We start from the raw sequence: 13,304 nt of genomic DNA, 5'->3' as shown, positions 1-13,304 counted from the left end.
TTCTTAACAAAGTATCTCAAGAATGGAAGAAAAAGTATCCAATGTACACAGCCTTGTTTTGAAACTAAATTATAGCTTTCATATGAAAGCTACAACCTAATTATAGCCTAAGAATACGGGAGGGAGAGGGGAGGGGGGTATGAGTGGAGGGAGGGGGATTGGAGGGATCACTTCTATCGTTTATCTTACAAGGGTACAAGTGAATCTTTCTAAGAGTAGAATATAAAAGTCTTAACACAATAACTAAGAAAATGACATAAAGGCTACGTTAACCAGTTTGATGAAAATATTTCACATTTTATATGGAAACACCACACTGTACTCCATGATTGCATTAATGTACACAGCTATCATTTAATTTAAAAAAAAAAAGAGTTGTAGGAAACAGAGATAAAGAAAAAAAAAAGCTGAGGAAAAAATGTTTATAGAAGTTTTATTTATAATTACCAGCTTGGAAGTGATCGAAATATTGTTCAGTAGATGAGTGGACAAACTGTGGTAGTCCAGATGGGACTATTTTATTCAGTACTAAAAAGAAATGAGCTATTAAGTCATGAAAAAACATGGAGGAAGCTTAAATCACCGAGTGAAAGAATGCAACCAGAAAGGGCTCCACACAGTGTGACTACAGCTAGATGACATTCCTGAAAAGATAAAATGGTGGACACAATAAAAACATCAGTGGCTGCTGGGGGTTGTGTGGAAGGAGAGTTGAGTATGAGAAGCACAGAGGATTTTTAGAGCATTGAAAATATTCTGTGTGATGCTACAATGATGGGTGGGTGTAGTTAACCAGACACTTGACCAAACCCATGAAATGTACAGCACCAAGAGTAAACCATAATGTAGACTACGGACTTCGGGTGAGGATGGTATGTCAGCGTTGGTTATCAATTGTTAACAAATGTGCTATTGTGATAAGGGATACTGATAAGGGGGGAGGCTAGGGAGCATATCAGAAATTTTTGTATCTTTCACCTAATTTTGCCATGAACTTAAAATGGCTCTAAAAGTGTCTTAAGATGCTCTTTAAAAAATAAAGAAAAAGCATACAAAATTTAGATGCCGTTAGCCCATCATCTGGGTTCATACACCGAGATAACACTGGAATTAAGACTTGTATAAGACTGAATTTCATACTGTAAATTTTGGATGTGTATTTCTCGTAAGAGAACTGATCAATACCCTTTTGAAAAATCAGTGTTAGAAAACATCCCACCCATTACACATAACACCCCTCTCCCTTCTTTCCATTACTGGGTATGCATTTAGGAGAAAGGCAAAAATTAAAAGTGTGGCTTATTATAATGAAGAAATCTGTACATCAAGCTGTCTTAATTGTCTATAAAAATTGAGAAATCTACAAAATATATGGGTTTTTTTTTTGTTTGGTATGAAATGTAAAGAAATGGAGACACATCTGGAAAACTTTTACTTCCTTTTAATCTACCTGGCTGCAAACATGAACACATTAATCCAGTTTTAGTTTTGGCATTCGATTTAAAGTGTAATTTTTAACAAATCATACCACCGTAGCCCAGCTTCTATATTTAGATGTCAGCGCTCCAGAAAGTATAACATTCTATAACGATGTTAAATTATCTGTGTAGACACAGAATCCATTGATATATCATGTGCCATGTACTAGGGAACTGGAATGAGTGAACAAGGTCTACTAGGCAAGGTTAGGAGACAGAACATTATGTGTAAAGCAGTCCATTATGGTAATATCTCGTATTTGTATAGGTTTTTATGGCAAAATGATTTTAACTGGAATATTCTGAAAATCAAACAAGTTCTTAATTATAGGAATTCTCAGAATCTTTAATACATGAACAGCTATGTTCATTTTAAAGATGTACATGACCTAGAGACAGTACACAACTCTCTTAGGAGGGAAACTATTTTTTCCTCTTCAGTTCAAAAGACTGGTATTGAGAAATACTGATCTTAAAGATACTTTATATATTATTTAATTTAGTCCCTAAATGATTTTTCACTTAGAAGAAGGGTTTTCAGTTCCATCCAGGTTGTCACAAAAGATACTAGATAACTATTTTTTAATATGGCTGAGTATAACTCCATGGTATGTATATACTACATTTTACCAATTTATTCATGTATTGGTGGGCATTTGGATTGTTTCCATATCTTTGCAGTTGTGAATTGTGCTGGTATAAACAGTTGAGTGCAGGTGTCCTTTTTATAAAATGATCTTCTTTCCTTTGGGCCTATACCCATTAGGGGGATTGCAGGCTCAAACAGTAGGTCTACTTTAAGTTCTTTGAGGTATCTCCATACAACTTCCCAAAGAGGTTGTACTATTTTCTTATTTTTGGAACATGAAGAAGACAAGATTACCTTAGAGCAGGGGTCCTCAAACTTTTTAAACAGGGGAATAGTTCACTGTCCCTCAGATGGTTGGAGGGCTGGACTGCAGGCCCTGGGATGAGTCGGCTGCTAAGCAGGACAGGCAGCGGTGGCAAAAACATCCACAGGCCGGATAAATGTCCTAGGCGGGCTGCATGTGGCCCGAGGGCTGTAGTTTGAGGACGCCTGCCTTAGAGCTTCAAAAAATGTCTTGCCTAAAGAAACAATTTCATGAAAATTCTTCATGCCATAAAAATACAAAGAAATATGTGAAGAAATGTAATTAACGCATTAAGGTAAAACAACAGAGATTTAAACTAACCTCTCAATATGCATTAAAAGTATCTATATTTTGCACATTTTTCTAGAGAAAGTACTGATTTCTTTCTGAATGAAAAAAAAAAAACCACCACTATGCAAACATCTTCATTTTCCCATCCACACTTAGCAATGTCATTCTGTGTTTTTCTATTATCATTATCATCTTTGCACTTATTTCTGTTTATATATATTTACTCTAGCTCTATGAAGATAAATTACCCTGGTATTTAGACAAAAAGGAATGAAGGTGAGGAATATTTTATTCTCTTATTGTCATGCTCTTCAAATCCATATCCGCCTGGTTCCTTCAGTGCAGTTACATAATCCATTCAACAAATATTTACTGAGTGCTTACCAGGGGCCAGGCATTATGCTAAGGCATGTTCAAAACATGTTTCTAGCCTTCTAAACTTGTTTGTAGGAGGTAGACTTACAACTCAGTGGTGGCAGTAACAGCATCTAAAAAAGTGTGGGAACCTTCACTATATGCCAAGCACTATTAAGAGGTTCACAAAACTATCATATTTATCATATTTGATTCTCATCACATCTGTATGAGGTTTCCGAGATAAGGAAACTGAAGCTGAGAGAGCTTAAAAATTTTATGGAAGCTCTTAAGAACTCTTTTATTTTATTTTATTTATTAGTATTATTATTTTGAGACACAGTCTCACTTTGTCACCTGGGTAGAGTGCCATGGTGTCTAGGCTCACAGTAACCTCAAACTCTTGGGCACAAGTGATTCTCTTGCCTTAGCCTCCAAAGTAGCTGGGACTACAGGTGTCTGCAACAACACCTGGCTCTTGTTCTTGCTCTTGGGCAGGCTGGTGTGAAACTGTGAGCTCAAGCAATCTACCCATCTTGGCCTCCCAAAGTCCTAGGATTACAGGTATGAGCCTCCATGCCTGACCTTCTGAAGAACTCTTATAACAAGCCTAAGATTTGAACCCAGTCAATTTAACTCTTGAAATCATGTTCTTTAAACAACATGTGATACACTGCTTGGATCCTTTCCTTGGACTCACCCTTTAAGACTAAGTCCTGCCTGTTCTAACCGGTATGCTGTAGGAGCCATGCCACTAAAGCCTCCTCACCATGATCTTGCAATTCTGTGCAGGCATAATGCCTGGATTTCTGGACACTGCCTGTTGTCAGCTGTTTACCCCGGGGGGTCCCCTCTACCTTTGAGGGCATTGACCTTGATGACCTGAACTCCTTATCTTCCTGACTGCTCGACTTCCTCCCTGCAGTTCATTCTCTTTCTAAGCCTGTGTACCACCACAGCGTTGTGAGTTACCAAATCCTTTCCCTATCCTATGGTTCCACTGCCTTTTTAAGTGTCACTCTGACATCTTCTCTGATTTCCTTTGAACTCAATGCCTAATTTTTTCCTTCAGGGCTCAGCTTTTGAGATAGCCTAAAATATAATGAGTGGCTTTTCCATAGCTCTTCTTCCTCATCAAATAATGTAATCTTATTATTAGAGTAAAATTTAGTAGTAATGATTTATTTAAATGAGAAGTATTACAATAAAGTGTTTTTTGAAAGCATTTAAGGAAATATATAATGTGATTTAAGACAATGTTGTAAAATGTTAATATAGGACCTGGAATATCTTTGCTACTGTGATAGGCATTGTGGAAGTTGAAAAAAAGGCATTGATAAGACTTTCAAATTGGTTATAAATCTAATTATTACATAAGAAATATTTAATAAATATTAAAGTGCCATTTTATACTAAGACTAGAAACCATACATTATCAGGAGATATGGAAATTAGCTCAGGACAGTCAGGGAGATTTGGTGAATCTTGAAGATTAATCAAACATGATTAAGTCCAAGAAAACCAAAATGAGCAATGGCTGGAGGTTAATGATGTGACAATGCCAATGACCTTCAGAGTAAGATCGTGTTGGGGAGAAATGAAGAACAGTCATTTGTGAGAGACAAGGGCCACAGAGATCACGCACCATGCTAGGAGCCAGGAAAAGGACACAGGTTTGATGAAGCAAGAACAAGAAAACTACTGTGCTAGGAAGGGATGGATGGAGGCTCACTGAAGATTCATCCGGACAGAGGAAGTAAAATGGAGAGTCAGGAAGATGGTGATGGAGTGGGGGGAGGAGGATACACACCTGTTGGGAATACCACCTGTTACAGTATTCCAGGTATGAAGCCTGCCCTAGCTAGTGACAATGGAAATGTTAAGGATAAGGACAAGACGGTTGTGGGGAAGGAAGGAGAAATAAGAGAAATGAGGCATTTTGAGTTTCTCTACTAGCTGCAAGTAGCCTCTTAAAAAGTTTTCTTACCTTTAAACTTTCTTTTCTGTAATATGTAATCCTCAAACACTGATTTGATCATAACCATTTATTTTTCAAAACATTGCAATGGTTTGGTTGCTCAAGCATAACAGTCAATCTGACCTGGCATAATGTCTAAGGTTTTCTCTTCACTGTGGCGCCTGTGGCTCAAAGGGGTAGGGTGCTGGCCCAATATGCCAGAGGTGGCAGGTTCAAACCCAGCCTGGGCCAAAAAATGAAAAGGTTCTCTCTTCACAGTTTAATTTGTGAACTAAATTAAGAAATCAATCTCATTAAATAATGTATTTCCAATAACACTGTATTTTTATGTCATATAAACAGATTTAAAAATTTATGGAATATTTATCTTGCTGAATAAAGTTTTTACTAATAATATTGTAATGATAAATTAATCCAGGAGAATGTTTGCAACATTTAAAATGTTTTACTCAAGAAATTAAAAAAAAGATATCTATTTTTATTATAAATAATTACGAAAGGGGACTAATAAAAGAATTTCAGGCACATCACACCGGAATACAGTTCTGTGGGGAAAGTGAACAGATTCAGGGAAAAAGAACATTGTAAAATATACTATTGTCAAAAAAAGCATATTCACATATTTTTTAACATAGTTGATAAAAGTTATCAAATGACTATAACTTTTCAATTCTAATGAATACTTTTTTTTTTTTTTTTTGGCTAGGGCTGGGTTTGAACCCTCCACCTCTGGCATATGGGGCTGGCGCCCTACTCCTTTGAGCCACAGGCGCTGCCCATGAATACATTTAATGGAGAAATAAGATGGGTTTATTTTCAAATACCAATATTTTCAATGCCTTAGAAATTTGACCAAACAGTTCTAGATATAAACTTAAAAATATACAATCAGGCACAAAGTTTTCAGAATTTTTTTTTGAGGATACATGAGGAAAAATGTTTAAAGATAACCTTTTTTTTTTTCCTGGAGACAGAGGCTCACTCTGTTGCCTGCATAGAATGCCGTGGGATCTTAGCTCACTGCGTACTCAAACTTGGGCTCAAGTGATCCTCTTGCCTCAGCCTCCTGAGTAGCTGGGACTACAGGCACCCACCACAACACCCAGCTAGTTTTTCTATTTTTAGTAGAGACAGGGTCTTGTTCTTGCTCAGGTGGGTCTTAAACTCCTTAGCTCAAGCAATCCACCCACTTCGGCCTCCCAGAGTACTAGAATTACAGGCATGAGCTACCATGACTGGCCTCAAGGTAACTCTTAAAATGATTTGAAGTTTTGCTGAGGTGGTCACTTAGCTCAATGGCTCACTTTGGTGGGTCTGCAAAGTAGTGCAACCTCTATGAAAAATTCTATGGAGATACCTCAGGGCACTTAAAGTAGACCTACTATTTGATCCAGCAATCTCACTGCTGGGTATACACCCACAGGAAAAAGGTAACTTTATAAAAAGGACACCTGCACTCAAATGTTTATAGCAGCACAATTCACGATCGCAAAGACATGAAACAACCCAAGAGCCCACTAATAATGAATGAATTAATAAAAAATGGTATATACACACCATGGAATACTACTCAGCCATGAAAAATGCTGATCTAGTTTTTCTTTCTTTCTTTTTTTTTCTGGACAAGCTGGAGGAAAGTGGAAACCATTCTTCTAAATGAAACATCACAAGAATGGAGAAACAAACACCTATACTTGATAGCAAATTGGAACTAATCAATCAACCTTAAGTGCACTTAAGTGGAAGTAAATCCCAGTGAAAATTAAGCTACGGGGGGAGGAAATGGGTAAATTCACACCTGTTGGGTACAGTGCGCACTATCTGTGTGAAGGGCACACTTATGTGTATAACTTTGACTCAATCTGTTCAAAAACAAAGTATGTAAATAAAATGTGTAATCCCTAATATTCTGGAATAATAATAAAAAATCCTATGAATCTTTCAAGATTTAGCCAGTGCTATATTTCTTTTTGAAGCTCTCCTTGATTCCAATGTCCTAGAATCAGTCATAATTGATAATTTATTTTACTATGCCTCCACAGTGGCTTTGTCTTACAACCATTTGTATCTGATTGCCCAAAGAGATAATAAATATTTTTATATGGCCCAGAGGCTCACAGAATTGCTCTATATAAAGGAAAGCTATGTTCACAGGCATTGCTGAATGACTTAATATTTTAATTAACTGAATGAAAAGAGTTCTGGCCTTAGAAACTGGAAGAATAATGGCAAAATGTACAAAGTGGGAGAGTATCTCACAGGAAAAGACATTAGCATCACGTGTTTGGTTGACAGCTAGTTAGTCTAGGGTAGGACTTTGAGCAAAGGGGAGACGTCCTAAGGACAGAAATGTGAGTCTCAGTGAAGTGCCTGGAAAGATCAGACTCCACAAGCTGTATGAGGGAATGGCCTGCCAAGAGACAACAGATGACCCTCTCACATGAATGGCTTCATTCTGGCAAGGAGTTAGCTCCAAATTTGTATTGGGCATTTGATGAATGGAAGGAAAAGTTTAGGAAGATAGTTGGAGGAGCTAGCAGGGAAGGAGAAAAAGGATCTGGTGAATATAGGAGTGAAAAGAGAGGCAACTGAAGCAACAACAAAAATACATTACTGGGATGTGATCAGACTAAAAAACTTCAGCACAGCCAACAACATAGTAAGTAAAGCAAACAGACAGCCCTCAGAATGGGAGAGGATATTTGCAGGTTATGTTTCTGACAAAGGTTTGATAATCAGAATCCAAAGATAACTTAAATGTATTAGCAAGAAAAGAACAAGTGATCCCATTTCATTGTGGACGAGATACTTGAACAGAACCTTCTCTGAAGAAGACAGGCGCATGGCCTACAGACACATGAAAAAATGCTCATCATCCTTAATCATCAGAGAAATGCAAACCAAAACCACTTTGAGATATTATCTAACTCCAGTAAGATTAGCCCATATCACAAAATTCCAAAACTACGGATGTTGGCATGCATGTGGAAAAAGGGAACACTTCTGCACTGCTGGTGGAAAATCAAGCTAATATGTTCCTTTTGGAAAGAAGTTTGGGGAACACTCAGGGATTTAAAAGTAGACCTGTTGTTGGACCCTACAATTCCTCTACTAGGTGTATATACAAAAGACCAAAAATCACTTCACAATAAAGACATTTGCACTAGATTGTTCATTGCAGCTCAATTCATAATTGCCAAGTTGTGGAAGAAGCCCATGTGTCCTTCGACCCATAAATGGATTAACAAATTGTGGTATATGTATACCATGGAATATTATGCAGCCTTAAAAAGGGATGGAGACTTTACCTCTTTTATATTTACATGGATGGAATTGGAAAATATTCTTCTTAGTAAAGTATCTCAAGAATGGAAGATGTACTCAGTACTATTATGAAACAAATTTATAATCACCCACACTTTCATATGAAAGATAAATCACAACAATAGCCCAAGATGAAGGAGAGAAGAGGTAGGGGATGAGAGGGGAGGGGGAAGATTTGAAGGAAGGAGGGTAAATGGTGGGACCATTCCATTGGTTCATATTATAAGGGTACATGTCACTTCTATTAAGTATAGAGTATAAATGTCTTAATGTAATAATTAAGTAAATGAGGTGAAGACTAATTAACTAATTTCATATAGGCATTCCAAATTGTATTTAAAATCAGCATTTTGTACCCCATAAATGCATTAATGTATACATGATCTATATGTACATGACTCAAGTAAAAAAAAAATTAAGGCTCGGCGCCTATAGCTCAACCGGCTAAGGCGCCAGCCACATACACCTAAGGTGGCGGGTTCGAATCCTCAGCCTGGACCCGCCAAACAACAATGACGGCTGCAACCAAAAAATAGCCGGGCGTTGTGGCGGGCGCCTATAGTCCCAGCTACTTGGGAGGCGGAGGCAGGAGACTCGCTTGAGCCCAGGAGTTGGAGGTTGCTGTGAGCTGTAATGCCACGGCACTCTGCCCAGGGGGACAGCTTGAGGCTCTGTCTCAAAAAAAAAAAAAAAATTAAAGGGAACCAATGGTTGATGTTGAAATACTGAGATCAGCCAGGTAGGATAAAGACTAAAAAGTGGTCACGGGGTGATAGCTGCATAGTGGTAGACAGCAAGAGTGTGTCAAAAAGGATCATATATTTTATTCAAGAAAGACCTGGAACCCAACACAAGAAGGGGGTTTATGAACAAGGAATGAACAGAGGAGAAGAGCATAACTTGGAAGTGGGGTGGTATAAAAAGGGAGAGAGGTTGGATTGCAGCTCTGAAAGGCAGCCTGGAAAATCAAGACCACTTTGTGTTGTCACTCTTGGTCTATTTGTAAATTAAGAAAGACTTGGGTAGGAAGGGGAGAGAAACCAAAATAGAAGGGGCAATTTTAGCAGATAAGTACAAGAGGATAAATTTCATATGGCCTATAAAATTCACTGTTTCTCCTAAATTCTATATTCAGGTCTTTTATAATTGTAAAATGTTTTCATATATTGCATCATGAACAAAAGCACTAGAATTGTTCCTTACATACAGATAAATAAACTCTTGTACCAAGAGTTAGTGAAAAAAACAATAATGCATCAATCAGAATTACATTCATACCCAACATTCTACAGCTTTTTACACATTGTAATATTGTAATGCTAGAAAATAAAAATTAATTTTGATTGAACAGTCTTTGGTGGTAACTTAAATTACATAAAATATATTACATCAACATTATTTACCTAATAATTTAAGTCTGTAAGTGTTCTAAGACGTATTTGCATGTCCCTATGAAGGCCAGTCTTCTGTGATATCCCTAATAAACACGGAACAACTCTCCCCTTTAATTCTTCACATGAATAAAACATAATTACAAATAACAATATAAATGGAGTAATTTGGAAATTTTATGAAATGTTTAGCAGCTACATTAATTAACCTCCTTCTGTAACATAATAATGATGAGATATTTATAGATAATAAAAACAGAACTACTCTAAATGAGACAAATAAGATATAAATAATACGCCATAAGATTCACACTTGCCTTAACTTCCAACTATTCAAAAATATCTAAAGAGCTTAGTTTTCCAGTGATTGAATCAGATCTTAGAAAGCCTTCACCTCGGTTGTATAGAGAAAATGAAATCTAAGAAGCAGAATTCCACTTTTTTTCACATTCTATATTTATACAGCTTTGGAATCTCATATAAAATGAGATGCTTTTTTTTATAAAAATAGAAGTAAGTCAAAATTTGATACAAGAACCTAGCAGAGCTGCCTGGGGAGGTTTTGTCTCAGGCACTTTCCCCAAATGGTTCTCTCTGGAGAATCAGGAGGAGGAAGGGGTCTGGGCAGATCTTTTTAGACTCCAGGTACAAGAATACACTACGATTCCAGTCTCCATAAGAAAAGGACCACAGAGTAGAGAAAGCCAAATGCTTCTGGGTATTGCTTTGATATCCAGGGGAATGGAGTATTGTTCCTCAAGATTAGCAAAAGAAAACCTTCCTCTGGTGTCAGTTGACTCCTATCATGGTACTTTTCCCGAATCTGTTAGAGTTAGTGAGTCAGAATTCCAACCCCCAACCTATCTTCGTTGACACTTTTCAGGTCCCAAAAGATAAGCTATTCTTTTAATAAGAAATATAAATGAACCAATGAGGGTTTTTGCAGAAAAAACCACATATAATCCTTTTTAACTAACCAACCCATTAACCACTCATAGCAAACGCAGTCCAGCCTTTTGCTCCCTGGCTGGACACTGTGTATGTCATCTCATGGGACAGCCTGGTGTTTCTGTTAAATCTCAATTAATGCATTCAACGAATATTTATTCAACACCTAATGTGTGCCAGGGACAATTTCTACACATGATCTTAGCCAAAAGGCTGAGAAGCAATGCCAAGAACAATTTTTATTAACAAATTCTGGTTTTAAAAGGGATTGCCATTAATGACAGGAGTTAAGAGACATGCTCAATATCAAATGACAAGCTTATGGCAAGAGGCAAAGAGGACATTAATAAAATCAAGATGGTCTGACTCCCAGACATATCTTCCTCAATGTATTTGCTATCATGACAGTTACATACCCAATTCATGTAATTATCACAGCACAAAGAGGCCATGTTTATGAAAGTTAGGTCATTTGTAATGCAAAATAAATGGTCTCAGCATGTCCACTGTGACCAAATGCTGAAACATTCACTTAATGAATATTAATTATATAGCAAAACCTAGAATTAAATACATAAAAAAGAACAGTTGCTACCTAGACTCTGGAAAGATACCACTCAGATAGTTTGGCCATTTCATTTATTTTAAAGCATTACTCAATATCTATGCCACAGATATTTGGATCACTTTCCTTTGTTTTGGAGAAGGAAAGGAGGGGATTTTATGGTCCTCAAACGAGAACCAAACAATTACCTGTAGAATTGCAACCTCATTACGAAGCTGGCTCTCTTGTTTTGTTGGAAATCTTAATTTGTCAATGATTTTAATAGCTACATCTCTTCCGGTTTTTCGATGTTTTCCTTTAAAATAAAAAAGAGAAACATTAGTATAATGTTACTAAATATCACTTATATTAACACCTAAATTGGCGAGAACATTTATAGGAATGAATGTTCCACTGAATAAATTAACATTTCTATAAAGCATTGACTTATATCTATAAAGATTTCATTTTGTAGTTTTGTTATTCAAAATGAAATATGTACTTTAAAATTACCACAATTTAACACACAAAAGAACTGTGGTATTAAGAGCTATATGTATCAAGAGCCTGATATTTTCTTATAAAAATATAAGTTTTAGAGACAGAAGACTGAACTACTTGATATAGAACATATTCATGTCACCAGCAAAAATGCTCCCTTATGAAGGTATAATTTTAAAGTCCTGATAAATTAATATGTGATACAGAGGAAAGAATTAAAGTTTTGGCTCTGATACGTATTAGCTACGTGATTCTGAGCAAGTGACTTAATGTTTCTGATGAGTTAATGTCTTCAGGCTCCCCATCTTCAATGGCAAGGTTGGTGTAAAGGGGAAATAAAAGAAGACACGTGAAGTGGACCGAGTGCCCAGGTAACCGTGCACACTCAAAAAGTGTCAGTTATCATCACCATCATCACGTAATCGTCTCTTTACGTACATTACACTCCATTTAATTCTGACACGTTCAATTCTTAAACCTCTTAGGGCTTCTATGGGACACCCCACAAACTCTTAACTTCTACACTATTGCAGGAGGTACAGCATATAGCAGTGTTGACTGACTCTGAAAACGTAAAATGAAAATAAATGTGAAAATGAAAAAACAAACAGAAAATGCACCTGATAACTCAAATTTTTTTGATCACATACAAACTAACTTAAAATTTCATTTTTCTAACACTCATTAATAGGAAAATTAGTGTTCATTCATCCTCCGTCCCACGCTTGTCATGCCTTCTGATGCCAGCCGCGTGGCTTCTCTTCACTACCAAATGGCCTGTCCTCACCGTCTCTGCTTCCTTACTGTTGCCCCTTCCTCTTAAGACTCACGCAATCTCTCCTTTGACTCAGCCATGTTCCTGCAAGAACCCTCTACAAGCCCACAGCTTCCGGTGTCTCTACGCCTCTGTCACTACAGCACCTGACCTCTCTTCTGAGACTCTGTTCTCATCTACTTCTGTGTAGTATGTATGTCTAGTCTTACACTTCAGTTTTCCTTTTGGAGGCCTCTTCCTACGCCTGTTCCTTCAACATTGAATGTTCGGAATTATCTGGCACCTGCTGGTCTCTGCTCTCCTTTGTCACCCTTGATTCACCCCCACACTATGTGCAGTTAGGTATATTTACCATGCTCTATCTGCCATGATGTTTTGCATGCAATTATCATACCATATAGCAAAGCAATAGTCTGTCCGACATTTCATTTCCCCTATTATACTGTCATGCACTAAGGAATAGCACAATGGTTGCTAGCTCCCTGGTACGTTTTTCATCAAGAAAACCACTGGATCATCTTGTAAGAATCAAAATTACTTTATAAAATAGAGTAGAACTTCACTAGTTGTTAAAGCAGATAGTATAATGTATGATCGCAGATAAAACTAAGACACTGTGATGATTTCAGAGCACCCGAACTCACAAAGTTATTATAATTGGTTACTGATCATATGAAGGAACTGAAACTTATGATGTCATTTCATAGGGCAGTTAAAACATTAATCCCGAATGTTTCTCAAAGACTTGAAAAATAAATCCAGTATGCCACTTCAAAAATTGAAAAAAAATTCAAACCCTAATGAAACCAATACACTGTTAAAGGTAT

The 13,304-nt window shown here is 37.0% G+C and overlaps 1 protein-coding gene across 2 annotated transcripts in view; it reads right to left on the bottom strand.

Moving 5' to 3' along the window:
- The window catches only part of PRKD1 (protein kinase D1), a 305,211-nt gene that overhangs the window by 39,144 nt on the left and 252,763 nt on the right, over positions 1-13,304 (bottom strand). For both annotated transcript variants that reach the window (XM_023514408.1, XM_012806446.2), the window contains one exon: positions 11,411-11,517. In XM_023514408.1, coding sequence (XP_023370176.1) covers positions 11,411-11,517 — 107 coding nt within the window. The remainder of the gene's footprint in view (positions 1-11,410; positions 11,518-13,304) is intronic.

This window comes from Otolemur garnettii, unplaced genomic scaffold (genome assembly GCF_000181295.1).
Source record: "Otolemur garnettii isolate 467f Iridium unplaced genomic scaffold, OtoGar3 scaffold00052, whole genome shotgun sequence".
NCBI lineage: Eukaryota > Metazoa > Chordata > Mammalia > Primates > Galagidae > Otolemur > Otolemur garnettii.
This window is presented reverse-complemented; position numbering and strand designations above follow the sequence as displayed.